Source organism: Rhinatrema bivittatum, unplaced genomic scaffold, assembly GCF_901001135.1.
Source record: "Rhinatrema bivittatum unplaced genomic scaffold, aRhiBiv1.1, whole genome shotgun sequence".
Classification (NCBI taxonomy): domain Eukaryota; kingdom Metazoa; phylum Chordata; class Amphibia; order Gymnophiona; family Rhinatrematidae; genus Rhinatrema; species Rhinatrema bivittatum.
In genome coordinates, this window is record NW_021820701.1 from 207,222 (window position 1) to 234,878 (window position 27,657).

Consider the following 27,657-nt stretch of genomic DNA (forward strand, 5'->3'; position numbering starts at 1 on the left):
GGCATGACTGGAAGAAAAAAAAAAAACCGCTGTGGGGCAGCTGCTGGCCGGCACTGAAGAGAGATAAAAAAATAACAGAGATCCCCGAGCTCCCGGGCTCAAAATAGCTCTTGCACTGCCTGCTGCTGAGGGAGAGCCGAAAATTCTCCCCACACAAATTTCTAAAATTTTTTTTTTTTTTAAATTTTGGACAGAGACCAAAAAAATTAAATATACTTTCCTGAAGAGGCTGAGGAAGAGGAGCGTAGGAGGGAGGGAGCTGGACCACCAGCTATCACCCCCACTGGCAGACTCAGGGACAGATTAGGCTTCCCAACCCCTGCTCGTCCAAATGCTTATGACCGGGGGGGGGGGGGATGATCCCACCAGGACCTCACAACCCCCTGGGAGACTACCAAGATGAGATGAAAAAACTTTTTTTTTTTTGGCTTGGATCAGAACCGCAGGTTTTGTACCACCTCCATCTGCTGGAGACAGAGAAATACTGAGTAGCAGGTGGCTCACCAGGTTAAGAGAGGGCGCTCTCAAAGTTTTTCTCTGTCTCCATCTGCTGGAAGGGAGGCAAAAGCCAGCCAGCAGTCTGGATTGATCCAGGTACATACAGGGAATGAAAACTATGGAGAAAGATGAAGAAATAGTAGAAATATTAAACAAAAAATTTCAGTTCGGTGTTCACTAAAGAAGATCCTGTTGGTTGACAAGATCATGAATGGGAGTAGGGTAGACAATCCCATTTACAGAAGAGAATGATTGGGAAGAGCTAGAAAAACAAAGTGGACAAATCCATGGGGATGAATGAGGTACATCCCAGGATACTAAAGGAAGTACAGAGATGTGCTAGCAGGCCCATTAAAGAACCTGTTCAACAGATCCCTAGAAACAGGAGTGGTGTCGCAAGACTGCAGAAGAGCGGTAGCAGAGAGGAGGCTGGGAACTATAGATCAGTTAGTCTCACCTCAGTGGTCAGAAAATTAATGGAGAGACTGCTGAAGGAAAGGAAAATGAACTATCTACAGCCCAGTAGGTTGCTGGACCCAAGGCAGCATGGATTCACAGGGGAAGTTCCTATCAGACAAATTTGATTTGATTAGATGAGTAGAGAACTTGATTAAGGAAGAGCACTTGATGTGATTTACTTGCATTTTAGCAAAGGTTTTGATATGGTCCCACATAGGAGGCTCATGAATAAAATGACAAGCGTGGGAGTGGGTGCCAAGGTGGTGGAGTAGATTACAAACTAGTTGCTGCTTTGAACTTGAAGGAGACAGCAAGAAGTACAAATTCTTGGGGTCAGCTAAGGAATAAGTTTAATTTATCCTTATTTTAGAGGGTTTGTTATTTTTTCTGTTTTTTGTGTAGTGCTAGCCTTATCTGTATTTTTTTCTAGATATTGATATTGCTGCATTAAATTGCTGTGTGTTTAAGCAAAAAAAATATACAAAAAGGGGTTGGCTAAACAGCTTTGGGCAGCTGACTCAGTGCTTGATTGCAGGGGGCAATCAAGTCCTCAGTCTGCTTTGAACTTGAAGGAAACAGCCAGTGGTACAAATTCTTGGGGAGAGCTAAGGAAAAAGCTTAAATTAGCTAGCTAATTCTGGGGGAGAGTCTGTTCAAAATGAATAGCAGATACAGTGTCCAGTGAACAGCCCTGGCCAAGTGTTAACTGTTGACAGAGATCTGGTTGAAGACATCCAAAAGATGGGAAAGAAGGGAGACGTGGTGATTGTTGGAGATTTTAATCTGCCGGATGTAGACTGGAGAATCCCTTCTACAGAATCTAGCAGTAGTAGAGAGATAGCGGATGCCCTGCAAGAGGCTATGTTCAAACAAATGGTAATGGAACCCATGAGGGAGGGAGCTATACTCGATTTAGTGCTCACTAATGGAGATAATGTCTCTAATGTCCAGGTGGGTGCCCACCTCAGCACAGGTGATCAAACGGCATGGTTTCATATCACAAATAGGATACGGAGAAAAAGCACGAAGACCTGAGTTTTGCAGTTCAAAAACACAGACTTTGATGAAATGGGGAAGTACCTGGAGGAAGAACTAGAAGGCTGGGAGAACAAGAGAGATGTGGAACAACAATGGACCAAACTAAAAGGAGCAATTACCAAGGCAACTAATCTATATGTTAGAAAAGTAAAGAAAAGCAAGATCTCAAAGGAGGTGGCTGACAAAATAAAAGCTAAAAGAACAGCGTTCAAGAAATATAAAGGATCCCAAAGGGAAGAGCACAAGGAAGAATATCTGGTGGAACAGAGAGACAAAAAGTAATCAAGACAGCAAAAAGTTAAGCGGAAGAAAGGATTGCCAAAAAGGTAAAGCGAGGTGACAAAACATTTTTCAGATACATCAGAGAAAGGAGAACAGTTCAAAGTGGTATAATGAAATTGAAAGGTGAAAAGAATCAATATGTGAAGAGAGACAAAGAAATGGCAGAAATATTAAATGAATACTTCAGTTCGGTGTTCACTAAAGAGGACCCTGGAGGAGGACGGTCGCTAGTTAAGAAACTGGAGGGGAGTGGAGTAGATGTAACTCCATTTATAGAAGAGAATGTATGGGAAGATCTAGGAAAACTGAAAGTGGACAAAGCCATGGGGCCTGATGAGGTTCATCCCAGGATACTGAGGGAGATCAAAGATGTGCTGGCGGGTCCACTGCGTGACCTGTTCAATAGATCCCTAGAAGAGAAGAGTGGTGGTGGTCCTGCTTCAGAGATCATCAACATTTAACCTGGGATATTTCATAAAACAACCAAAATGTTTCTCAACCTTAAATCAGTAATTCCACGGCAAGGAAAAACCTTCAAACTTTTTTCACAATTTCTTTCCTAAATTACCCCATTTATATGGTTTAGAATGGATCAAAAAAGCTGCGGCTGCCATTCTAAACCATATCGATGGGAACTGGTAATTTTGGAAAGAAATTGTGAAAAAAAAAGTTTGTGAAAGTTTTTCCTTGCCGTAGAATTGCTGATTTAAGGTTGAGAAACATTTTGGTTGTTGTGTTGTAAAATGTCCCAGATTAAACGTTGATAATAAATCGGCGGTAGTTGGTGAAAGTTTCTACTCAGATGTGAATATTTGAAATAAGTGACCCCTTGAGATATCGGTGGCGGTTCGGTGTGAAGTAATCCGATGTAAAGTACATGTTACATCCCCTGATGAAACCACGTGGTAAAACAGGAGTCTCTTGTCGGGAAGGAGAATTTAATAGAAAAATCCAATAGATAAATTGAAGATAGTGGATTAGAAGGTTTACACCACCGTGGATTAATAAACAGAATTAAGAAATAAAGGTTTTGGGGGAACGCTTAAATGAATGTATTTTAATACTGTTTGTAATTTCTAATTTGCAATATGTGAAATTTGTTGTGTATGATGTCTTTATAAAGAGTATGAATGGTGAGAGTGGATGATTTATAGGAATTATATATTGCCTATTGTCATATTAGAAATACTTTTTTATAAACTATTTTTGATATTGTTAAAATAAAAATTATTAAAATACTACATATACACAGGTTTTGTATTTGATATATTGTCTATTGCTAGAATTTCCTGTGTTTAGAACCCTTGATGTGTGGGTATTTAAAGCCATAAGGATGCTGGGATGCATAAGGAGGCATAACAAATAAGAAAAAGATAGCAATAATGCCCTTGTACAGATCCTTGGTGAGGTTTCACTTGGAGTACTATGTTCAGTTCTGGAGCCTGTATCTCAAAAAAAAAAAAAAAAGCAGTGACAGGATGGAAGCGGTCCAAAGAAAAGTGACCAAAATGCTGTGGGATCTGTATCAGAAGATTTACAAGGAGAGGCTGAAAATCTAAATATGTATTCCCTTGAGGAGAGAAGGTGCAACAGAGATATGATACAGATCTTCAGATACTTGAATGGTATTGACGCATAAACTTCTAATCTTTTCCATTGGAAAGGAAGCAATTTCCAAATTCCAAGGGGGGCAACTCAAAACAAACATCTGGAAATTCCAAGGAGGGCAACTCAAAACCAACATCTGGGAATGTCCTCCCAGAATAAATGGTGAGGATGAAAACAGCAAATGAATTAAAAGGGCATAAGATAAACACAAAAGACCCCTAGTCTGTAAATGAAGAAAGAGGTATATGGGGACAATCTGCACAGAGTGGCAGTTACAACCATAAGCAGCTTGTTGGGCTGACTGGATTGACCAGTTGGTCTTTACCTGCTATGATGTTACTGTTTGTCATGTTTGCCAGTTTTAAATGTGCCACTCAAAATTGCTTTTCCAAAACAAATATTGTGATTCAATATTTTCTTCTTAATAATGGCATACAAACATTTCCCTGCACACCACCACCTTTACAGTATGCCGATATAATCTGAGATTATGCTCATGTTGTTTATTATGATCTACAAAAGCCTGCCACTTGGCCTGAATAAATTATTTAAAATTTGGATCAACCTCCAAATTGGTTGGCAGCCTCCATAAACAAGAGCGGTCCAATCTACCAAATTTATAATCTAATATTACTGGGGCCATGATCTGAAAGAGACAGTGATCCAATCTCCACCACCTGCAATTTAGAAAAAAAAAGTTTCAGAAATTAGAATATAATTAAGTGGCTTTGAGTGAAACATGATTTAGAGATATGTATAAATTATTTTACTCCTGGGTGTAATAAATGTGAAATATCCAACAATTTTAAAGGCCTGCACAAGAAGGAGACTCCCCCTCCCCTTACCTAGGCCCAAGTCCTACCACCTTAATACTGCTCTCTCTGTATCCCAGCCACCACACAATTCATGTTTCCACCCAAGATTAAAGGTATATCATCTAAATCAGTCAATACATCTAACAAATGGTAAAAGAAAGAATGCAAGTTTACATTGGGAACTTAGAATGAACAAAGACCAACTCTCTCCTCAAAAATGCAGTCCACCCAGATAACATAACGCCCCTCCATATCTTTAATAACTCACTCCTCCACATATGTCAGGGATTTATACATTAAAATAGCTACCCATGCCATTCGAGTAGACAGAGAAGAGGTTACATAACAGTCACCCACTTTTATTTTAATTTTGTATGCTCACTTTTAGATAGATGTGTTTCTTGCAACAATGCTATACTTGCACCTTGTTTTCTCAAGGGGAAAAATGAAAAGTTAGAGTGTGGCCTTCACCATCTAATGCAGTTATTCGAGGGCCAATGGATGCACATGTCCTACATTCCTCAGCAGCCCATTGTGGATGTTGTGACTGTGGAGAACTCTTATTCTGGACTTTCACAGAGTCTGGGCGAGAATCTCCCTCCTCCTCAGCCATCAGGTCAGTTTTCTACTGATGTGTCTTTATCTAATTCTCTTGCTGTGGAACCTACATCCAATTTGGCGTTTGATGAGGGATCTATGCCAGGGTCTCCCTTTGAAGTTGGTCATGAAAATAAGATTCTGTCCTCTGGATCACAAAGGATCTCTCTTCCATCAGTGGTTCCCTCTCCTGAGGTCACTACAGGAGGGTTTGAGGAGCCTTCAAATGTTACACTATTGGATATATGGAGGTTGGTTGAAAAAAAAAAATGAGAAAAATCTATTCTAGTCTGTGACTGAACTCTGCAATTTTTCTATGGAAATTAGGTCAAAGATGGAGGACCGTGAGTCTAAACTCAAAAGTCTTGAGGGGTCCATTTTTGTTCTTGTGCCTCAGGTTCCTACTTTACAGGCCTCGTCTGTTTCTCATATCAAGGATATTTTTTTCATCCATAATCAATTGGAAATCCTGAAGAACAGAGAGCAAAGATTCTTCATTTTTTGAACTTTCAGAAACCAAGTTTATGGCTGCAAAGAATTTAAGAAATATCTTTGCAAGATTTTCCTTATCCCTGAAAAAGATGTTCCTACCCTATTTAGAATTTATCTACCTAGGAGGAAAATGGTGAAGGGTGGGAGGGAGGTTAGATGGTAGAGTTGATTGTTCAGTAATTGAGTCCTGGGATTTCAAAATTTCTTGAAGCTTTCATTGATGATATACCTACTAGAACCACCTTGTTTCTTTTGCTGCAGAACAAGATAAAAATTTGATTTTTGAAACATTTTCCCTATAAAGATTTCTTTCTGCAGACAAAACATTCAGGTATTCCCTGATGTTTTGTGGGCAACTCAAGCCCGGAGGAAGCAATTTATTGATTTGAGACAGAAGGTATTAGATATTAGGGCAATCTTTTTAAGTACCCATGTAAATGTTTGGTTTCACATCAAATTAATTTTTTTTATTTTAGATCCATCCTGTCTAGACCATTTTTTGATAGTTAAGAACATGGGGTCTTAAGATTGGGAATTGCAACTATAGTGGAGGGGGTTTCAGAATCATTTATCTAATGCTCCCAGCTCTAGAAGTTCTCTTCTTTCCTGCTTTACTTTCCTGAATTATTTTATTGGTTCTCCCCCTATTTTTGATTTGGGCTTACAATGCTAATTGTAGTTGCTGTGCCTTGTTTGTATTATTTCCTATGGTCGCTCATATTTTGTTATTTCATTTGGTGTAAATGATTTAATTAATAAAGATCAAATAAAAAAATAGTCACTACCAAAAGCATAATAGCCTCCAAAATAAATTCCTTTGTCAAACCGCTATTTTACCATGTCCTTCAGGTAGTTAAGCACAAATGCAGAAAAAAGAAATAATTTAAATGCAGACACAAAAGTTCTTTCTTAACACAGGATGTCTGTTCATTCATTATTAAATTAGAAAACCCTCGGATTTATAAGAAAAATAACAAAACAATTAAAGTATTTCTTATTGCTTAAGAGTGGACTATTTAAATCATATGTGTATCCAAAGCAACCATCATAAAGCACTGGGTTGACTTTGTGAACCTTGCCCGCCAACCCAAAAAAACTTTTCTGTGCTTAAAACGAGTTAATCATCAGTCACTTTGAGATATCACTCTTTAAACAGTCATTCACTGAATTTATGTAGAGAACTTGTTCTTTGCCATAATTTTTTTCTTTTTGGGAAGGACGTTTACCATGGAGTAGCTATGGGCTCTCCATTGGCTCTAGATATAGCTAACTTATTTGTCACTAAATTTGAAGAGGCAGTGGTGTACACTTCTCGTTTTTTTTCAGTATGTACACATGTGGACAAGGTACATTGATGATATATTTTTTGTTTGGACGCAGACAGAAGAACACCTTCTGGCATTCCATGAATGGCTTAATCAAGTGGATAGGAATTTGAAATTTTCCATGACATAATCTTAATCAATTAGCATTTTTGGACATATTGATTAACAAACAGACACTGGGATACAGACCACTTTATTTCAGAAATCAACTGATAGGAACAATTTGCTACGCTTTGAAAGTCATCATCCGCAGCACTTTAAGTATAGGCTCTCTGTTGGGCAGTTCTTTCGCATCCGCAGAATGAAAACGAAGAGTTTTTCAACCAGTCTTCTCAATTGTTGATAAGGCATAGGGGCATAGAGGCTATCCTAAAAAGGTTATTAAAAAAACCTTCACAAGAGCACATTTTTCTGATCGAGATCAACTTTTGCAGTATAGAGCAAACCAACTGTTGGAATAATAGTTTGTATGTTAAAATGCACAAACTTTACTAAACAGATTAAGGAAAATTTTCAGTGAAATTGGCATGTTTTGAGCACACATGAAATTTTTAGTTCTCTACCCATGTTTGCATATGCAAGACGATTAAACATTAAGCAGTGTATAGTGCGTGCTGCTTTGGTAGATAAATCACAGTCACCTATTACTAATGCAGGACATATAGCATGCTCTAAGTGTGATTTATGCAATTCCACCATAGTGGGCACGTCATGGAAGGACCCCAACACAGGATATGTTATTACTCATAAATATAGCACTTACTGTGATTCCAATTTTATGGTCTATGCGCTCTTATGTCTATGCTAGAAATGATATATTGGACATACATCTCGAAAAATCAGGACACGGTTAATAGAGCATCGTAGCTGAGTTTCTACAAAGGCTTTAAAAGCATTTATGATACCACATTGTATATTGAAAGGACATTCCTTTGAATAATTCAAATGGACCGTATTGGAACACAATCCACCGTTAAAACGGGGGGGGGGGAAGGGATCGAAATGCTAAGTTGAATTTATGGGAAAATTATTGGATCCATAAATTAAATACAGTGGAACCTAAAGGGTTGAATGATAAGATTGGTACATACTGATTTAACAAGGTTTACCATTTCAAGGACTTCCGCTGTATTTTTTATTTTTTATTGACACCAGTGTTGTAATAGGTTGGACCTTTGTCTTTTTGACTGACATCCCAGTTTTGCGGGCCTTCTCGGTATAAAATGGTGGCATTCAAACAACTAGCATCAGACGCCATGAAGGTGACATCATAATGACGTTTTGGAACATCATGCATAAAAGATGTAAGTGATCATTTATCTTTCTAATAGTTTTGCGCCTCTCAGAGTTGGTTTTTTTTGGAACAGTCAATATTATGATACATAAGGTTAAGGGAACATTATGCACTCAAACCAGCAAACAGAATGTTGGGAATTATTAAAAAGGGAATGGTGAATAAAACGGAAAATGTCATAATGCCTCTGTATCGCTCCATGGTGAGACCACACCTAGAATACTGGGTACAATTCTGGTCGCTGCATCTCAAAAAAGATATAATTGCAATGGAAGAAGGTACAGAGAAGGGCGACCAAAATGATAAGGGGAATGGAACAGCTCCCCTATGAGGAAAGACTAAAGATGTTAGGACTTTTAAAATCATGAGAGGTCTAGAACGGGTAGATGTGAATCGTTTTTTTACTCTTTCGGATAATAGAAAGACTAGGGAGCACTCCATGAAGTTAGCATGTGGCACATTTAAAACTAATCGGAGAAAGTTATTTTTCACTCAACGCACAATTAAACTCTGGAATTTGTTGCCAGAGGATGTGGTTAGTGCAGTTAGTATAGCTGTGTTTAAAAAAGGATTGGATGTGTTCTTGGAGGAGAAGTCCATTACCTGCTATTAATCAAGTTGACTTAGATAATAACCATCGCTATTACTAGCAACGGTAACATGGAATAGACTTAGTTTTTGGATACTTGCCAGGTTCCTATGGCCTGGATTGGCCACTGTTGGAAACAGGATGCTGGGCTTGATGGACCCTTGGTCTGACCCAGTATGGCATGTTATGTTCTTATGGTATCTTTATATAGGAGTATAAAGGCTGACTGGAATGAGAGAAAACAAGGAGTTGGTCACAACCCCTGAAGGAGCTCAGCTCCGAAACGTTGCAGTGTCAGGTATTGAAGACAGCATGGGCATTTATTGACTTCACATGCGAAAGTTACTGAGCAAGTGCCGTCCAAGAATTTAAGTAATTAACATTCAGACAGCAGATAAGTGTATTTTTTTAATGAGGTTCACTATATAAATTCAGTGAAATGACTGTTTAAAGAGTGATATCTCAAAGTGACTGATTATTAACTCGTTTTAAGCACAGAAATTTTTTTTGGGTTGGCGAGTAAGGTTCACAAGGTCAACCCAGTGCTTTATGATGGTCGCTTTGGATACACATATGATTTAAATAGTCCACTCTTAAGCAATAAATAAGAAATACTTTAATTGTTTTGGTTCATTCATAATTGCAATTTGAGTCTTTTTCTGCCAAAAATTCTTGGCTTTAAGTTGCCAAATCAAATTTCTTTTGCTGGCCATTCCAAGTAAATTGCAGCAGTGCAAGAAATGCAAGCACACATTTATCCTTACAAGAGCAGATTGGCGTCATTTCGCGCCGCCGCTTTAGTGGAGTAATCATCATAAACACCTTGCTCATCATATCTCAATTCAAGGAGGTTTTTTGTTTTATCGACTCTCATTAAATTAACTTTATCATTAAAGTCCAATAAACATGACATGATAGGTCAGGGCTTATCCTTCATGCACTCAAACCAGATCTGATGAATTAAACCACCCAGCCTTAGTTCTTTTATGAGCCAGATATGAAACTCCTTACTGCAAGAACATTTCAGGGGTTTCACAGTCACAGCCAGAACGTTCCCACTCCAGGCATTATTCATAGACAAAGTCAATGCTTCTGGGTCTTTGTTCAGTACTCATAAGAACTTTTTGATGCCATAACCAAAAAGGCTGACCCCCTTCACCTTCTTCAGGTGGGAAGAGGAAGATGACAGCTCGTCCCCTGGTCCTTCCTGGTGCTGGATGCGAAGGTGTTCAATACTCTGCCCTTATTAATACACAGCTAGAGTCCAATGCAGCTCCTGGGTTCATTGATGTTGATACCTCTGACGCCAATACTGATGGGTTGGACTTACAGCTTGACCTGATGGAAATTGCTTTTCCATCAGGTCAAGCTAGAATCTATGCCCTTAGGGGTCATGGTCATGCAACACTGACAACCTTGGATATCATGGACACATTATGGGGATCTGTGAGAAACATGAGCCTTTTATGCATCACGTCAAAGTCAATGGCAGCCATAAGGGGAACTGAATGGAAAACCAAAGTTGTGAAATAATAAAGGACTCAATGTCTGAACACGGTCGATGCCACTTTGGTGCACCAAGGCCAGTGCACTATACGGACACAAACAAAAAGAAAAAAAAACTTACAAAAACGACTGAAAAATCTACTTTGGGATTCTAAGAGGAAAGAAAAGACTGTGGGGTCCCACAATGAACGATTCCTGCCTGGGGAAGATACCAAAGGAATCAAGTATAGCAGGAAAGAAGAGATCAGTAGGCTTTGCAGAAAAGATGAGACTGAAGCAGCCCCCGTGTAAACATGTGGTAGTATGGCTTATTGCACATGCCCAGTGGGGAATTCTCAACCTTCTAGAAGCTGAGATAAAAATTCCATGCCAGGCTTCATTTGTCAGAGCTGCCATCCTGCTTGTCATCTGAGAACCAAAATTATCCAGAGACAAAAGAAGAAAAAATATTGTGATGTCAAACAATAGCAATGACAAGTTAAAACTTATCCAATTCAGTACCTCAGAAACATGTCTACAGTGTTCTCTCATTAAGCTGCTTGCGTGAGACACTTGTATAAGTGTCTCATGTGTAAAATGTGAAAAAAAGTAATTGGTAGTTGTCTATGATATGATCTATAATAGCTAAAACTAAGGGGGGTTTTTTTGCACATGTATCTAAACATTTGTTAAATCAACTTACCTACAATGTTTGGGTGCTGAAGGTTTTTTAAAATGCTAGCTTCTTCATTGAGTCTCTGTTGGTAAATGCTTTGATGTATGTTATTTAGTTTTGCATTAATCTTCTTCACAGCCCAAGGGGATTGAGAGTTTTCAGACGAACCTCTTGGAGACCTAAATTAATATGCACATTGAAATGTTATGCTATATAATTATGCATTTCTTATGTCCCTTATAGTTACTAATATGCAATCATGTACAAATCTATAGCTCTACTATGTAGGTTCTGAATCTATGAAATTGCAGAAGCTGGGCAGGGTCAGAAAGTCAATACTTGAGTGGAAGACCTCCAAAGACAACTAGCTGCTTCAGGAGAGTTGTGTTGTGGCTCTGCAGGAAAATACTTCTCTTTCTGAGAAAGTACGAAATCAACCATCCAGAATGTTAGAGGACTCTATACTGCTGAAGGTACCATTCTTTAGATGATACATTTATCAACCTATGGATATGAACAATCCCATGGCACTTTTACAACATTAGGGATAATCCCAGAAATAACATTTGTTCTGTTATATTGTTCATTTATTAAATGTGCATTTTAGAAAAAAAAGAGAATGAAAATAAATACCGCAGATGAGTGAGAATCTTGCCACTACTTTTATACAATTAACAGATCTGTAAAGATCACAGTAAGTTACCTGACCTTTCCCCAATTCCCTGAAGTACTCCTGAACATTTCTAGTTTACCCTTAGTCAGGTCATTGGTACCTAGGAAACAACAAGCAATTATCATGGAGTCAATTTTCAAAAGGTTTAGGTGAATAACTTTGGAATTTAAGCATTTAAATTGGCTCCTTAGAAAACAGACTAGGGCTGAGTTCCTAAATCTAGGAGTTTATTTTTTCTAAAATCTTAAAAGTAGGTGGCTATGGGGATGAATTTAGGGCAGGAGGAAAAAGGCACTTGCAATGATTTTCAGCAAAAATTTAAGCTCTTAAATTTAAGAGAATTATCAGCTGAAAATTCAGGCTCTTGACGACCTTCCTAAATTTAGGTGTAAGGGGGAGTGTCTCAAAACTGTCCTTTACTAGTAGGCCTCAGACTGTACAAGGTAAAATAGATTAGTAAAGGCAAAGGTATTTGACATTTCCCAGTGGGAGGTTTCTTGAGTTTAACAGAACTAGTGAGCCCTTGTAGTTTAAAGTAGTTCCTCAGGATCTCTCTTTCCAAGAGAGACTATTTTCTGTTCTGTGGAGCCCAAGAACAGGATTCCCAGGCCTTCAGGACTTTGGGAAAGATTTGTTTTGGGGAATAAAGGAATCACTGAGACTATTGAAGAACTAAAGGTGGTCTTAAGGAAAAAGGGAGCTGATACTATACTGTCCATGTAGATTGCTTCCAAGGTGTAGAGTTCCATAGCTGGAATCTTAAGTTATAGCTGGAGTCATAAGTTGCAGTCAGAGGAAAGCAGTCAGACGCTCATCTACCTTGGTTTACACTAAGGAGTATCCAGTTCCAATCAACTAGATTCTGCAACCAGCTTGCAGGTACCACTAAGTGAAGTGCCCAGGGAAGTTTTCTTTTGAAAGTACCTACTACCAGGGTGCTACGGACAGATTGATTTCTTGGAATTTTCTCTCACTGAATTTGCACTAAACATGTGTACCCGCTATGGTTTTTCACCTGCATCAAGATTACCACTAAAAATTTTGTATTTTTGATCATCATTTATACTGGTGGTATGTATTTCTTTTTTGTGAACTGTCGCCTGACAGGCTGGTTTTCCCCAAGTGAGAAGAACCTGGAAGCATGAGCACCAATCTGGCCCATCTCCTCTCATTGGAGCCCCTGTTGCAGAAAAGTTGGGACAGAGATTACATAGGCATTGAGCATTTTTTGAAGTTTGACCTCTATATGAAGTAGGAAACCCAATGCACAATCAAGCTAGAGATTGCAGTCAAGGCATCTAGAATAGCTGGGTTTAAAAGCTCTTGGACAGGTTTATGGAACAAAAGTCCATAAACAATTATTAGCCAGATAGGATTGGAAAAAGCCATCCTTGGGAGTAATCACAAGAAGTGATCTAATCTTTAGGATCTGCCCGTTACTGCCTTGTGATGTGGATTGGCCACTGAGACAGGATGCTGGGTTCGATGAACCCTTTGAAAAACCATGGTATGTCTTATGTTCTAGAATAGCTTAACAGAGATGGGAATAACCACAAAAAGTAATCAAATTCAAGCGTGTTTGGTTAATGGTTAGGGCAAAGGAGTGAAATAAACAGAGGCAGAGTCTCATAGAATTGGGCAATTAACAAGAGAGAGGACAAAGAGGTCCTCACCTGTCAACAACTATGTACAAATAATTAAAATAGCAGTAATTGTATAAGAGGGATTTACATATAATCGAATCATTTTGCATTGCATAACATGAAGGCAATGTGATCTAAAATATCAGTCAACTGTAAAAAACAGATGAATATACATGAATCATTTGAGCCATCAGTATAGGACATAAGCAATGTTAGGCTTATTTGAAAAAAAAAATCCTTTAGTCAATATTTTAAGTGGCATGTTGCATGAAAGGTATGAGTGGTGTGAATGAAGGATAGTGCATGAATGATGGGGGGATATTTTTAGATGTATGTGGGCATTGTGGTCTAATAATAATTGTCATAATGAAAATGATGTTTAAAAATTGGATAACAAAATAAATATGGGCATAATAATTTGCCGAGTGCCTCTGAGTTGATTACATAGTTCATTAATATATCAGAGGAAGTGCATGGCTGTTTTGACCACTAGCCAACAGGGTCATAGAAAATATCAATACATATATTTTTACTTTTTTTCATAAGTTGCAGTACCCATGTTGTATAAAACTCCAGAGTTGTTTTTTTTTTTTTTTTTTTTTGGGGGGGGGGGGGGGGGTTCCCCAGCAACTCATCTGAAATTAGCTCTACTCAAAAAAGGTCCCAATTTACATCATACAATTACTCTACAAAGTGTATGAGGTCTTGGATAGCCCATATTTTTTTTATAAGGCAGATCCGAGCAAAATTGTAAAGGAGCTGCTAAAAATATTTTAGAAAGTATAGTTGAGTTTTGTTCATACTCAAATTGATAATACTTCTGAATGTATGCTCCTTTGTAAATATACTTTGAAATGTAATCTTTTACATCATAATTCAATAAATACTATTTCAAACAGTCAAACGCTACTAAAGGAAAATTGGTTCTTACCTGCTAATTTTTGTTCCTGTAGTACCATGGATCAGTCCAGACCCTGGGTTATGTCACCAATCCAGCAGAGGGAGGCAGAGAAAACATTCTAATGACTCTGACGTATACCCTGGAGCACCACCTGCAGCCAATCAGTATTGACCAGTATCAAAGCAGAAATTTAACTACTAACATATTAACTAGCTATCTAACCAGGAGAACGAATTTCCAACTCACAAATCCTAAATGGAAGCAGAATCCCAAAAAAAAAATCTTGGGAATAAACAAGAAAATATTAAGAAAAATAGACAGCATGAAAAGGCGGTTTAATCACCCAAACAGTGAACGAGCGGACTCTCTGAAAAGATAAATATAATACACAGACATAAAGGGTGGGCGTCTGGACTGATCCATGGTACTACAGGAACGAAAATTAGCAGGTAAGAACCAATTTTCCTTCCCCTGTACGTACCTGGATCAGTCCAGACCCTGGGATGTACCAGAGCTGATTCAATTAGGGTGGGACCCAGAGAGTCCCGCTCGGAGAACACTCTCTCCGAAGGCTGCCGAACTTGGAGCGTGAACATCCAAGCGGTAATGACGAGCAAAAGTATGCAACGACTTCCAAGTCGCTGTTTTACAAATCTCCTGAGGAGAAATTAACTGTCATTCTGCCCAAGAGGTAGCCTGTGACCTAGTAGAATGAGCTCTCAATCCTTCAGGAAAGTCACGACGAGCTAGAAGATAAGCTGAACGAATTGTCTCTTTTAACCAACGAGCAATCGTAGTCTTCGAAACCTTATGACCTTTGCGAGGGCCACTCCACAAAACAAACAAATGATCAGACAATCAAAAATTGTAACTTCAAGATAACGCAACAGAGCTCATCGTACATCCAATTTTTTTTAAGATCCCTAGAGGAAGGATCCAAACGATCTAAACACGGAAAAGCCGGAAGCTCTATGGACTGATTTAAATGGAAAGAAGATACTACCTTAGGTAAAAAAGATGGTACAGTCCGTAATGAAATTCCTGTATCAGAAATTCTAAGAAAAGGCTCTCTGCAAGACCAGGCCTGCAACTCTGAAATTCTACGAGCTGAAGAAATGGCCACAAGAAACACCACCTTCAATGTGAGATCCTTCAAAGTCGCATGATTAAAGGGTTCAAAGGGAGCCAAACACAGAGCCCTAAGAACCAAATTCAAACTCCAAGCAAGACAAGGATTCCGAAATGGAGGACGTAGATGTTGCGCACCTTTGAGAAAACGCACTACATCCGGATGCACAGCCAAGGATAATCCCTGAACCTTACCACAAAAACATCCAAGCGCTGCCACTTGTACCCGTAAGGAACTACAGGACAAACCCTTGGCTAATCCATCTTGTAAAAAAGATAAAATATTGGATACAGAAGAGTAAACTGGATCTACTTGATGCTCATTACACCAAGATTCAAAAACCTTCCACACCCTTGCATAAGCCAAAGATGTAGAAGTTTTTCTAGGACGCAATAAAGTAGTCACTACAGCATCTGAATAACCTTTATTCTTTAACCGACGCTTCTCAAAAGCCATGCCGCTAGAGAGAAGCATTCGACCTCTTCCAAACAAACCGGACCCTGAGACAGAAGGCACGGAAGATCTCTAAATCGAAGGGGACCGTCCAGTGCTAGTCTGACCAGGTTCCCGAACCACGGACGGCGTGGCCACTCCGGAGCCACTAAGACAACGTCAACTTGTTGAACTTCTATCCGACGCAGAACCTTGCCGATCAGTGGCCAGGGAGGGAACACGTAGAGAAGAACATCCCTTGGCCAAGGAAGTACCAGAGCATCTACTCCTTCCGCTCCTCTTTCCCTCCTGCGGCTGAAGAACCGAGGGACTTTGGCATTCTGAAATGTGGCCATGAGATCCATTGCCGGAGTGGACCATCTGTTGCATATCATTTAATAGGCTTCCTCGCACAGTTCTCACTCGCCTGGGTCGAGATAGTCGGCTTGAATGTTGTCGGCTTGAATGTTGTCCACACCGGCAATGTGTGAGGCTGCGATGCTGAGCAGCTGTTGCAGATGCTGAGCAGCTGTTGTGCTTCCTGAGCTACCAGGAAGCTTCGGGTTCCTCACTGACGGTTGATGTACGCTACCGTGGTCACATTGCCGGAAAGAACCCGTACCGACTTCCCGCAAAGGAGAGGTTGAAGAGCGATTAAGACTAAACGAACCGTTCTGGTCTCTAAAAGATTGATAGACTACTGCACTTCCTCTTCGGACCACTGACCCTGAACAGATGTATTCGGACATACTGCTCCCCAGCCTGAAAGACTGGCATCGGTAGTGACCACAGTCCATTCTGGAATCTCTAGCGGTACACGTTGTTGCAGATTCGCTGTCTGTAACCACCAATCTAGGCTGGAACGAGCCATCTCTGTAAGAGGAAGGGGAAGGTGGTATAGTTCCGAAACCGGATTCCAGTGTGAAAGCAATGCAGACTGAAGTGGTCTCATGTGCGCAAAGGCCCAGGGAACCAACTCCAGAGTAGAGGTCATTGAACCTAAAACTATCAAGTAATCCCGCACACAAGGAATAGGAATAGACTAAGTCTCAAATTTGTGATTGAACTTGAGAAGGCGATGCTCCGGAAGGAACACTATCCCTTGAAGAGAGTGTCGAACCGTGCACCCAAAAACTCCAGAGATTGGGAAGGTAATAGGTGACTCTTGTCTTCGTTGATCACCCAGCCTAGAGACTGCAAAAAGCTGATTACACTGTTGATTGTATAATAACAAAGAGATTCCGACTTTGCTCGAATCAACCAGTCGTCCAGGTACGGATGTACCAACAGGCCCTCCTTCCTGAGTTGAGCGGCCACCACAACCATTATCTTGGTAAATGTTCTGGGAGCTGTGGCTAATCCGAATGGGAGAGCCCTGAATTGATAATGTTGCCCTAGAATGCAAAACCTGAGAAACTTCTGATGATCGGATCAAATGCCGATATGAAGATAAGCTTCGGTGAGGTCGAGAGATGCTAGAAATTCTCCTCTGTGACCCGAAGCTATGACAGACTGAAGAGTCTCCATCCGGAACTATGGAATCCTTAGACAATGGTTGACCCTTTTGAGATCGAGAATGGGACGAAAGGTTCCTTCCTTTTTGGGAACGACGAAGAAAATTGAATAACGACCTTTCCGATGTTGGAACTGGAACTATAGCTCCTAGGTCGCTTAAACGCTGTAGCGAGTCTTGGATAGAACCCATTGATCAGACGTACATCTGGCCCATTCTCCGTAAAACAGAGACAGCCTGCCCCCTATGATGGGAACCGGAGAAAAGACCGGCCTTATCTCATTGGACAGACTTTGTGCCTCCTGAGACTTGGCGGCCACGAAAGGACTGAGACCAATTCTGTTGTCTACCTGAAGACTGTTTAGCTGGAGGAGCCAACGGATGAGAAGAACGAAATCTTCTGTTAGACCGAAAACAAGAGCGAGATGAAAAAGAGCTTCTAGGTCTAGGACGGTCCTCTGGCAATTTGTGAATCTTATTTTCCCCTAGGGACAAAATTAAATCTTCCAATTCCTTACCAAATAATAATTTTCCCTTAAATGGTAACGCCCCTAATTGAGCTTTGGAGGATGCGTCTGCGGACCAATTCCTCAACCAGAGAAGTCTGCGAGCCGATACAGAAGCAACGATAGAGCGAGCCGAGATCCTAATGAGATCATATAAAGCATCTGCACTATAAGCAACTGTAGCTTCCAGTCTACCAGCCTGAGCAACTTCCTCTTCAGAGAGGGAAGAATTGTTTTGTAAAGCCTGGACCCATCTTAGTCCAGCTCGCAAAGCCAAGCTACTACACATGGCCACCCGCACACCAAGAGCAGAAACCTCAAAAATTCGCTTCAGCTGAACCTCCAGCTTACAATCTTGGAGATCTTTAAGAGCCGTAGCCCCAGTTACTGGGAATAGTTGTTTTCTTAGTGACGGCTGAAACAGTGGCATCCACCTTAGGAAATTTTCAAATTTCCAAAGCTTCCTCAGGTAATGGATACAATTTTTCCATGGCTCGTGCTACCTTAAGCCCCAACTCAGGAGTATCCCACTCCCGGTATATAAAGTCAGTGAGAGAAAGATGAAAAGGAAATGATGTCATGGGACATTTAAGGCCAAGCAACACTGGGTCAACGCCACCCATTCGAGAATCCTTCACTGGAGCCTCGAGACCCAATTCCAGTAAAATTGCTGGAATTAAGGGATTAAGTTCCTCTCTTCTAAACAGGCGGACTACTTTGGGGTCATTCCCATCCGCAACATGAGGGTCTGAACTAATACTCAAAGCAGGGTCTTCATTTAAATCCCCCTCCAGCAAGGACTTGTCCGGGATAGGTAAAGAGCCATGCTCAGAATCATCTGAAGAAGAAAAAATTGTCTAATCCGGACCTGGACGAAGGGGACGCTTTGGAGCTGACCCTACTCCCAAATCCGTGGAACTAGCCCTTTTAGAGGAACGTGGCTTTAACCTCTGTTCAGATGAGACACTCTTATGTCTCTTATAAAATTTCTTAGATTTGTAAGCTTTGCGAAGAAAACGAAGAAAATCCCCTGAAAAGGCAGGAGAAAAGGAAGAAGAATCTGAAATTTCCTCCAGGCATTCAGCCGATAAATATGGCCCTGTTTCGCGCGGCTTGTCCCCCCCCCCCCCCCCCCCCAGGGACCGCCGGCTGCGGCGACAGCGGAGGCGGGTCAGAAGCACCCTGAATAGCTTATTGGGTCACCACTCTCAGAGTAGACAGGAGTGCCTCAGTTCCAGCACTGCAGTGAAATGAGTCCGGGGCAGGAGAGCAGCTGGGCCGAGGTTTTGGGGGCCGCACAAAGTGGCCGAGTCCCTTTTGTTATCAGCAAACTTGATGAGCCTTCCCCCCCGGGGAGACACGATGAACAGAGACTCTCCCTGGAGAGACGCCCACGCGCATCTCCATAAGCGCGGCAGGCTGCGTCTCGCGACATTATAAAGAAAAAACGGCGCGAAATAAAAAGTATGAAATAAACTAAAAAACTAAAAGAAACCGCGGCGAAAAACAAAGGCACGGGCCCACCGAACACCAAAAGGTAAGTAAACAACGATTCAGCTGTGAAGAATTATTTTTCATTTTTACCTGACCGAAACGCCACGGCCTCCAGGAGCTGCTCCAAGTAGGGTGAGTGAGCCGGGCCCCCCGGTATCACCCCTGCCAGGAGTGGTTGCTGAGTTCAAAAACCTCCCCAACTCCGGCAGCCTCAAAAACCAGGAGGGATAGTCCTCCCAGGACTTGGCAACCTCCCAGGAGGCAGTGAAATGGCTGTGAAGAAAAATAAAACCTTTTTTTTTTTTTTTTTTTTTTATAATAACTTAAATGAAAAGAACAGGCTCTCTTCAAAAGAAAAAGAAAGTCTGCAAAAAATTAACTCCTAAACTACCTGACTAAAAAATAAACTACCACAGACTGCAGGGGTTAGGAACGTCCACCTCTGCTGGGAGACAGAGAAATACTGATTGGCTGCAGGTGGAGCTCCAGGGTATACGTCAGAGTCATTAGAATGTTTTCTCTGCCTCCCTCTGCTGGATTGGTGACATAACCCAGGGTCTGGACTGATCCAGGTACGTACAGGGAAAATGTATTGATGCATGTATATTTAAAAAGAATTGATTCTGTCTAATTACAATCTATATTAGACAAACAGAGCAGTTGACGTGCACAGGCTCACCAGTAGTCTTCTTATAGGTCTTGCAACTCAGCTAGAGCAAAAAAGTGTTCTGACAAGAAAAAAAAAGCACATATGGGTGGCATCATCTGATGAAGCCCGGCATGGAACTTTGATTTCAAAGATTCTAGAGCTTTCAGCATGCTCTACTGAGTATATGCAGCTGTAATCACCTCACTGCCTTCCAGGCAGAGCCCCTCAGTCCATCTTACTAGATAAACGAAGCTTGACAGACGTGCCGCAAATGCGCAGTAGAGACCAGCTCTACTGCGCATGTGCGGGCGAGCACGTCGGTCTGAGCCAGCGTCAGAAAGAAAAGAAATGGCGGCGTCCAGTGGCAGTAGCGAGCGGCGGCGGTACCGGCAGCGGGCGGCGACGGCGGTAGCGGGCGGCGGTGACGGCGGTAGCGGGCGGCGGCAGCGACGGTGGTAGCGGGCGGCGGCGGCGGTAGCGAGCGACGGCGGTAGCGGCCAGTAGCGAGGGAGGGAGGGACGGACTGAGTGGGAGGGACGGAGAGAGAGAGTGGGAGGGAGTGACTGAGTGGGAGGGAGGGACTGAGGGGGAGGGAGAGGGGGGGACTGAGTGAGAGGGAGTGGGACTGAGGGAGTGGGACTGGGAGAGAGAGGGAGGGAGTGGGGACTGAGGGAGAGTGAGTGGGAGGGAGAGAGGGGGGAGGGAGTGACTGAGTGAGAGGGAGGGACTGAGTGGGAGGGAGGGATTGAGTGAGAGGGAGGAGGGAGTGAGTGGGACTGAGGGAGGGAGTGGGATTGAGGGAGAGGACGGAGGGAGTGGGACTGAGTGAGAGTGAGTGGGACTGAGTGAGTGAGAGGGTGGGAGAGAGGGGGGAGGGAGTGAGTGAGACTGAGTGGGAGGGAGGGACTGAGTGAGAGGAGAGGGAGGGTGGGGAGGAGTGGGTGAGGGAGGGAGGGAGGGAGGTAGGGGGTGGTGAAGAGTGAGGGGAGAGAGAATGAGGGGGGAGGTGAGAGACAGAGGGATGTAGCCCGTTTTAACGGGCTTAACGGCTTGTGATATATATAATACATGGAGAAACTAACTCCCAGGGGAGGCAGGAGGGAATCTTGAGAACTGACATCCAGCTGTTCATCAGAGAACACCTGTTACAGGTAAGTAACTTCTTTCTCAGAGGACAAGCAGGATGGCAGTCCTCACATATGGGTGAATCTCAAGTTACAGGCTGCTAAACAAAAATGAATCACTTATGCATAGCTATGCCAGAGATTGGCCGATAGTAACAATGTGTGTAGAATCCAAGTATTTGCTTCAAAGAAGTGGAAAAAGGTATCAGAGTCTAAGGCAGACCTCACCTGCTGAATGACTACAAGACCTGACCTCCCAGGTCGGATGGAATGGAAACAAGATGCCAAGGGATGAAAGAGCTACCCACCCAATAGCAGCACCATGCCAAGACTCCAAGTATGGCAGTAAGCTTCAGCTGAAACTCACCTAATCACAGTACCTTTATGACAGGCATATCCTCCCACCCATCAGGACAAGACCAGGCAAAAGGAAAGCACGCTGGCCAACCGATTGATGCACGAAAAGCCAAAAGACATTACCAACAGGAATCTGGCCAAAAGCTTTCCTTTAAGCCATACATTAAGACCACTCCCTTTCACACCATGGCTTTCCCCTTGACATTCTGACGAAGTCAGAAGAATAAAAAAAAATACAAAGGAGGCAGACCTGGGGCTGCAGGGGCAAAGAAACAGCCTCTAAGCTGTAGAAATCAATGTTGGACAACACCCTAACTATATTAACCTCCTGCTGATCCAGTCAAGGAGTTGCAACAGAGGCTAGCTCAGCCCAGGGGTCCAGCCTCCTCTCAGTATTCAAATAACACTCTGTACTAAGCCTAGATTCCAGTAATGGGTGAGAATATCTCGAGGAAGAAGTCCAGAAGCCTCTTCATCTCAGCAAAAACAGGAATACTGCAAGAGCCTGCCCCTGTGGAAAAAAAAAAACAGTACTTATTCACCAACCTGGGAACCCCAAGGGTCCCAGATCAGGTTTAGTCTGACCAGTGTAAAAGACTGTTCACCTACCTGGCATTAGCTTTAAAACCTATTGCCAAAGATAATGCGTTCAACTGAATAACCTCATAGGCATACAAGATGGAAATAGCTACATGGATAAGGACTGCCTTTTCAGCAAACGAATGCTCCCCACTGACAGGGATACACCTGAAAGAAGAGAACAATTTCTAAGTGACTGCACTATGAGTGTGGTGCCTCTTTCACGAGCTCCCCCCATCCCCTGATGCATTCAAGCCATGGATAGGATAAGTTGTCTGAAGGTAGAGAAAATGGAACCATCCCCTCAGAGGACAGAGTACCACCCCAACGTGATAATGACTGGCAGGAGCAGTCACAAAATGAAAACATTCGTGTTTTGCCCAGCAGGTATCAGAAGAGACACTCTCCCCATGTAGAGGAAATCCTTATCTCCTGCTTGAAAGCGGAATCCAATGCCAAAACTGTAGGGAACCAGAATCCAGAACAGCTCCTCACATGCCATGAGTTTTCTCTGCTATGCAGCAGTGTAAAGCAATGGAGTGAATAATCCTCCTCGAAAGGCTCCCAAATACAGTGGGATACAGAGTGTGCAGCGGCTGCCATGTCATTAGTGACACGTCTGTGCTCAAAGTCTGGTTCTATGTTGGCATAGCAGTCCATGCCCATGCTGCGGATTGCTCCATGCCATGGCATGGCCAAACAAAACTGCCAGTACCTGTAGCAGTGTGCTCCGATGGAGCTGTCGTGAAATGTGCAGCAATGCCAATCCCATCAGTTCAGCACAGCACCCCATAGTGCCAGACATATGAGGGCACTAGATGGCATCACCTATTGATGGCTATTGATTGCAATCAATAGCCCCTGCCCTGATGTACGTGGCTCAGGCAGCCCAATTTCAAGGTACACCCTGGCTTGCCTGCTGACTAAGCTTGACTGTCAACACCCCATATGGCACCTACCATGTTAGATGGTGGGAAGGGTGCTCCTGGTACTCACCACAACATCAATGGGGCCCTGGCACTCCACAGTGCCAACAGCTTTGACAGTGCCCCTTCTAGCGTTTTTGCTTTCTATTTATATATGGGAAGAAAAAGGAAAACTAACATTTTGACTTCTTCACCTGGTTTGCCGGTTGTGAGAGGACCCATGGACTCACATGTGGCCAGAAGGGTGAGTCAATTTATGAGAAGCTCTATTCCAGAGATTTCCTTTTCATCAGGGTCCCTAGAGAGTCCTACCCAACAGCCATTACCTCACACTTTATTGGATTCTCCTGAAACTACTCCTCAAACGTTGCAACAAGATTTTGCTCCAGCAGCTGTTTCTTTACAGCCTGGTACCACAGAAATCACTGAGGAACTGGGGACTCAAGTGGGCTCTACATTTCAGTTAACAGGGGAATCTTCCCAAACTTGGAAATTTTGGTTCAAAATCTATAGATCCCCAGAATATAACGTTGGGTGATGTGTGGAAGGCACTCAAATATGGAAGAGTCATTGTCATATTCTATTTCTCATTTTGGTAAATTTTCAGTTGAAACCAAAAATACTTTAGAGGGTCATGGTACCCGTTTAACACATCTAGAAGCTACTTCAATGTCTATAACAGCTCAAATATCTTTACAATTATCTAATAACCCCTTTGTAAAGGATAGTTTATTAGTGCAAAAACAGAAAATTTGGAAAACGAGATTCGTATAAGGAATCTTCATTTTCTAAATTTTCCTGTATCAAGGTTATTATCAGCAACTGAGCTGCTTAAAAAATATTTTGTTGAAATTTTGTCTATTCCTATTATAAAAGAAATGATTATTTCTAAGATGTATTATATACTTAGGACTAAGATTAGGCCTCAAAGGGAGGAAGAAGAACTGGACATTTTGCAGGGGGATTCCCCTAATTTGACCTCTTTCTTAGAGGCGTCTATAGATGATATACCTACTAGAGCTACTCTTTTGGTATCGTTTTGTAGTGAACAGGATAAAAACCTGGTTCTTCAGAAATATTTTAAAAATAAAGATTTCCTTTTTTGTGGTCAAAAAATTCAAATATTCCCAGATATTGCTAAAAGCAGTCAACTGAAGAGGAAACAATTTTTGTTATTAAAACCAAGAGTTTTATCCTTGGGAGCTGTTTTTTTCCTAAAATTCCCTTGCAAATGTCTAGTTATATATCAAAAAAATAAGTTTATCTTTCAAGACCCTTCCCATCTTGAGACCTTCTTAGTGGATAAGGAGTAGTGATGAAGTGTTTATTCGGCATTTAAAATTATAATCTCTCATTTCTGTAATTATTACAGTTTTTTCTTATTACCCAAGTAGGTTTTTTTCTATATTATCCTCCCAGAATTATGGGGACTATTCTGTTGGAATATTTAACATTTTTTCTTTTGGTTTGTAATGCCATTTGTATAATGTTTGCCTGTATTCCAATATGATTACTTGTTGGAATTTTGTTAAAATACTAATAAAATACAAATTTAAAAAAAAAAAAAAAAAGAATACTCTGATCTCAACAAGGCAGACAGTTATTATAAGAAATAGCCCACATTTGCAAGTTTAAGATTTTAACCACTTACCTTTTCATGAGGTAAACACTGACCCCAGTTCCATAACCTAACTTCTTCATGAAGGGCGAAGCAGGAATAACTACAGATGTTGGCGTTCCCAATACTGTCTTTACTGGAAAAAAAGGGATATGGGAATCTTAAACATATTATTTTATTTATTTATTTATTTATTTAATATATATTTCTATACCGGACTTCACGAATAGAATTCGCATCAGGCCGGTTTACATGGAACATGGGGGATAAACAAGTATAACCAAGAACAAGAAGGCTGAAACAAGCAAAGTTACATAAAACAGGTGCATTGAACTTGGGGGCTAGAGTAGCCAGGAAGAAAGGTAAGGCGGAAATAAGCAACAAATAAATAATAAATAACTGGTTATGAGATAGGTAATTATCTCATTCCTTAGGCTGAGTTCGAGGTGTCATTTTGACTAGGGGAAGGCTTGGAGGAAAAGCCACATCTTCAGTTGTCTTCGAAAGGTATGAAGGCAAGGTTCCAGTCTTAGGTCGGTCGGAAGTCTGTTCCAGAGGACCGGGCCTGCTGTGGTGAAGGAACGTTCTTTGGTGGTTTTTAGACGGGTGTATTTTGAAGGTGGGACTTGAAGGGTCCCTTTATAAGCTTCTCTGATGGGTCTTTCGGACGAGTGGTGTTTGAGAGGGTTCTGAAGGTCTAGTGTGAGCTGTTGGTGAATAGATTTGTGGATTATCGTGAGAGCTTTATATAGAATTCTATATTTTATTGGCAGCCAATGCAGGTTTCGGAGGATGGGGGTAATGTGAGCACGGCGGTTGGTGTTGGTTAGGATTCTTGCTGCTGCATTCTGGAGCATTTGTATAGGTTTTGTGGCTGAAATGGGGAGCCCCAGGAGTAAGGCGTTGCAGTAGTCTGTTTTTGAAAATAACGTGGATTGAAGGATGGTTCTGAAGTCCTGAAAGTGGAAAAGGGGTTTGATTCTTTTTAAAACTTGAAGCTTATAGAAGCAGTCCTTGGTGATATTATTAATTGATTTCTTTAGGTTTAGATGATTGTCTAGTATAATTCCTAAATCTCTGGTTTGAGAGATCTGAGGGTTCTGAGAGTCCAGAGCTGTAATGTCGGTGTTGGTCGAGTGTTCAGGGGTGATAAGAAGGATTTCCGTCTTGGATGCGTTTAGAACCAGGTTCAGGCTAGAGAGGAGGCTTTTTATGGACTTCAGGCAATTTTCCCAGTAGTCGAGCGTTTTTGGCAGAGACTCTTTTATGGGGATCAATATCTGCACATCATCTGCATAGAGGTAATGTGTTAGTTTTAGGTTTGTGAGTAGATGGCATAGGGGCAGTAAGTAGATATTGAAGAGGGTAGGGGATAGAGAAGAGCCTTGTGGGACGCCTAGTGTTGCTTTATAAGTTGGTGATTCTCTGTTGTTGACTCTAACCTTGTAGCTTCTGTTTTTGAGGAAAGAGTTGAACCATCTGAGGGCGAGTCCAGCGATTCCAATGTCAGATAAGCGGTTTAGAAGAATGGCATGGTTTACAGTATCGAAAGCCGCTGAGATATCTAGGAGGACCAGTAGGTATGAAAGCCCTTTGTCGAGACCCAGGAGGATGTGGTCTGATAGGGAGATGAGGAGGGTTTCTGTGCTGGAGGATTTCCGGAAACCGTACTGTGAGGGGTATAGTATTTTATGTTCCTCGAGGTAGTCAGAGAGTTGTGTGTTCACAATTTTCTCTGTGAGCTTTGCTAGAAACGGAAGGTTGGATATAGGTCTGTAATTGGAGAGTTCTTTTGTATCCAAGTTATGTTTCTTCAAGAGGGGTTTGAGAGATGCAGATTTTAGCTCATCTGGATAGTTTCCTTGAGTTAGGGAACAGTTTATGAAGTTAGTTAGTGCTCTAGAGATGGTGGTGGGGATGAGAAGCAGAAGTTTAGTAGGGATGTGATCCGTCGGATGGCTGGATGGTTTCATTTTTTTAAGGGTTGATTCTATCTCCAAAGTGGTTGTAGGTTCGAAGGAGTCGAAGATGGCTCTGGAATGATGGGTGGGATTGGAGTCTAGAGCTGGGTTCATAGGGTTGGTAGGAAGGAGTGCCAGTGTGTTTGTGATTTTATCTTGGAAGAAGCATGCTAGTTCATTGGCTTTTGATTGAGCCTGTTCGTCTGGGATAGTAGGGGCAGAAGGTTTTGTGAGTTGGGATACGAAGGAAAACAGGGCCCTGGCATCGTATTGTATGTCGTGGATTCTGCTAGCATAGAATTTTTTCTTTGTCTGTAGAATAGAGATCTTGTAGAAATGCAGGGTACGTTTGTAATCAGATAGAGTTGTGGTGTTGGGGTTATTACGCCATAAGCCTTCTTTGTGTCTGAGGTCTAGCTTCTTCAGTTTCAGTTCTGGGGAGAACCAAGGTTGTTTCTTTTTTTGTGACCAGTTGATGGTTTTCGACATTTTAGGACAGAGTTTGTTGGCTATTGATTCCGTGATGTTGCTCCAAGAGAGAAGGGCCGCGTTGGGGTTGGAGATATCCATATTAGGTAGATCTTTAGTTAGATGTTCGCTAAGAGTGTCGGAGGGGCATGTTTTCCGGAAGTGGATGGTAAATTGAGGTTGAGATTCAATATGATTTACTTTGGTGGAGAGAGTAGTTGATATCAGGGAGTGATCCGACCAAGGTACAGGGGTGCAGTCTGGAGAATTAAAGTAAGATAGGTTAGAATTGATGAATATGAGATCAAGCGTGTGACCTGCTTTGTGGGTTGGTTTATTTATGATTTGTTCAAAACCCATGGCTCTGAGAGTTGAGAGTAAGGATTCAACATTGGTAGAGAGAGGTGAGGCATCTACATGAAGATTGAAATCCCCCAATATCATAGCTGGAGAGTCTGTGTTGATGTATTTGGCGATAGTTTCTATGAGAAGGGAGGCTTCGGTGTCGAGTATACCTGGTGGAGCG

General features: G+C 41.7%; 1 protein-coding gene across 3 annotated transcripts in view; it reads right to left on the reverse strand.

The window, feature by feature from the left end:
• Positions 1-27,657, reverse strand: part of LOC115081973 (lymphokine-activated killer T-cell-originated protein kinase-like) — a 144,007-nt gene that overhangs the window by 91,288 nt on the left and 25,062 nt on the right. For all 3 annotated transcript variants that reach the window (XM_029586212.1, XM_029586210.1, XM_029586211.1), the window contains exons 3-4: positions 24,736-24,838; positions 11,186-11,337 (exon numbers count right to left, since the gene is read on the reverse strand). In XM_029586212.1, coding sequence (XP_029442072.1) covers positions 11,186-11,337; positions 24,736-24,838 — 255 coding nt within the window. The remainder of the gene's footprint in view (positions 1-11,185; positions 11,338-24,735; positions 24,839-27,657) is intronic.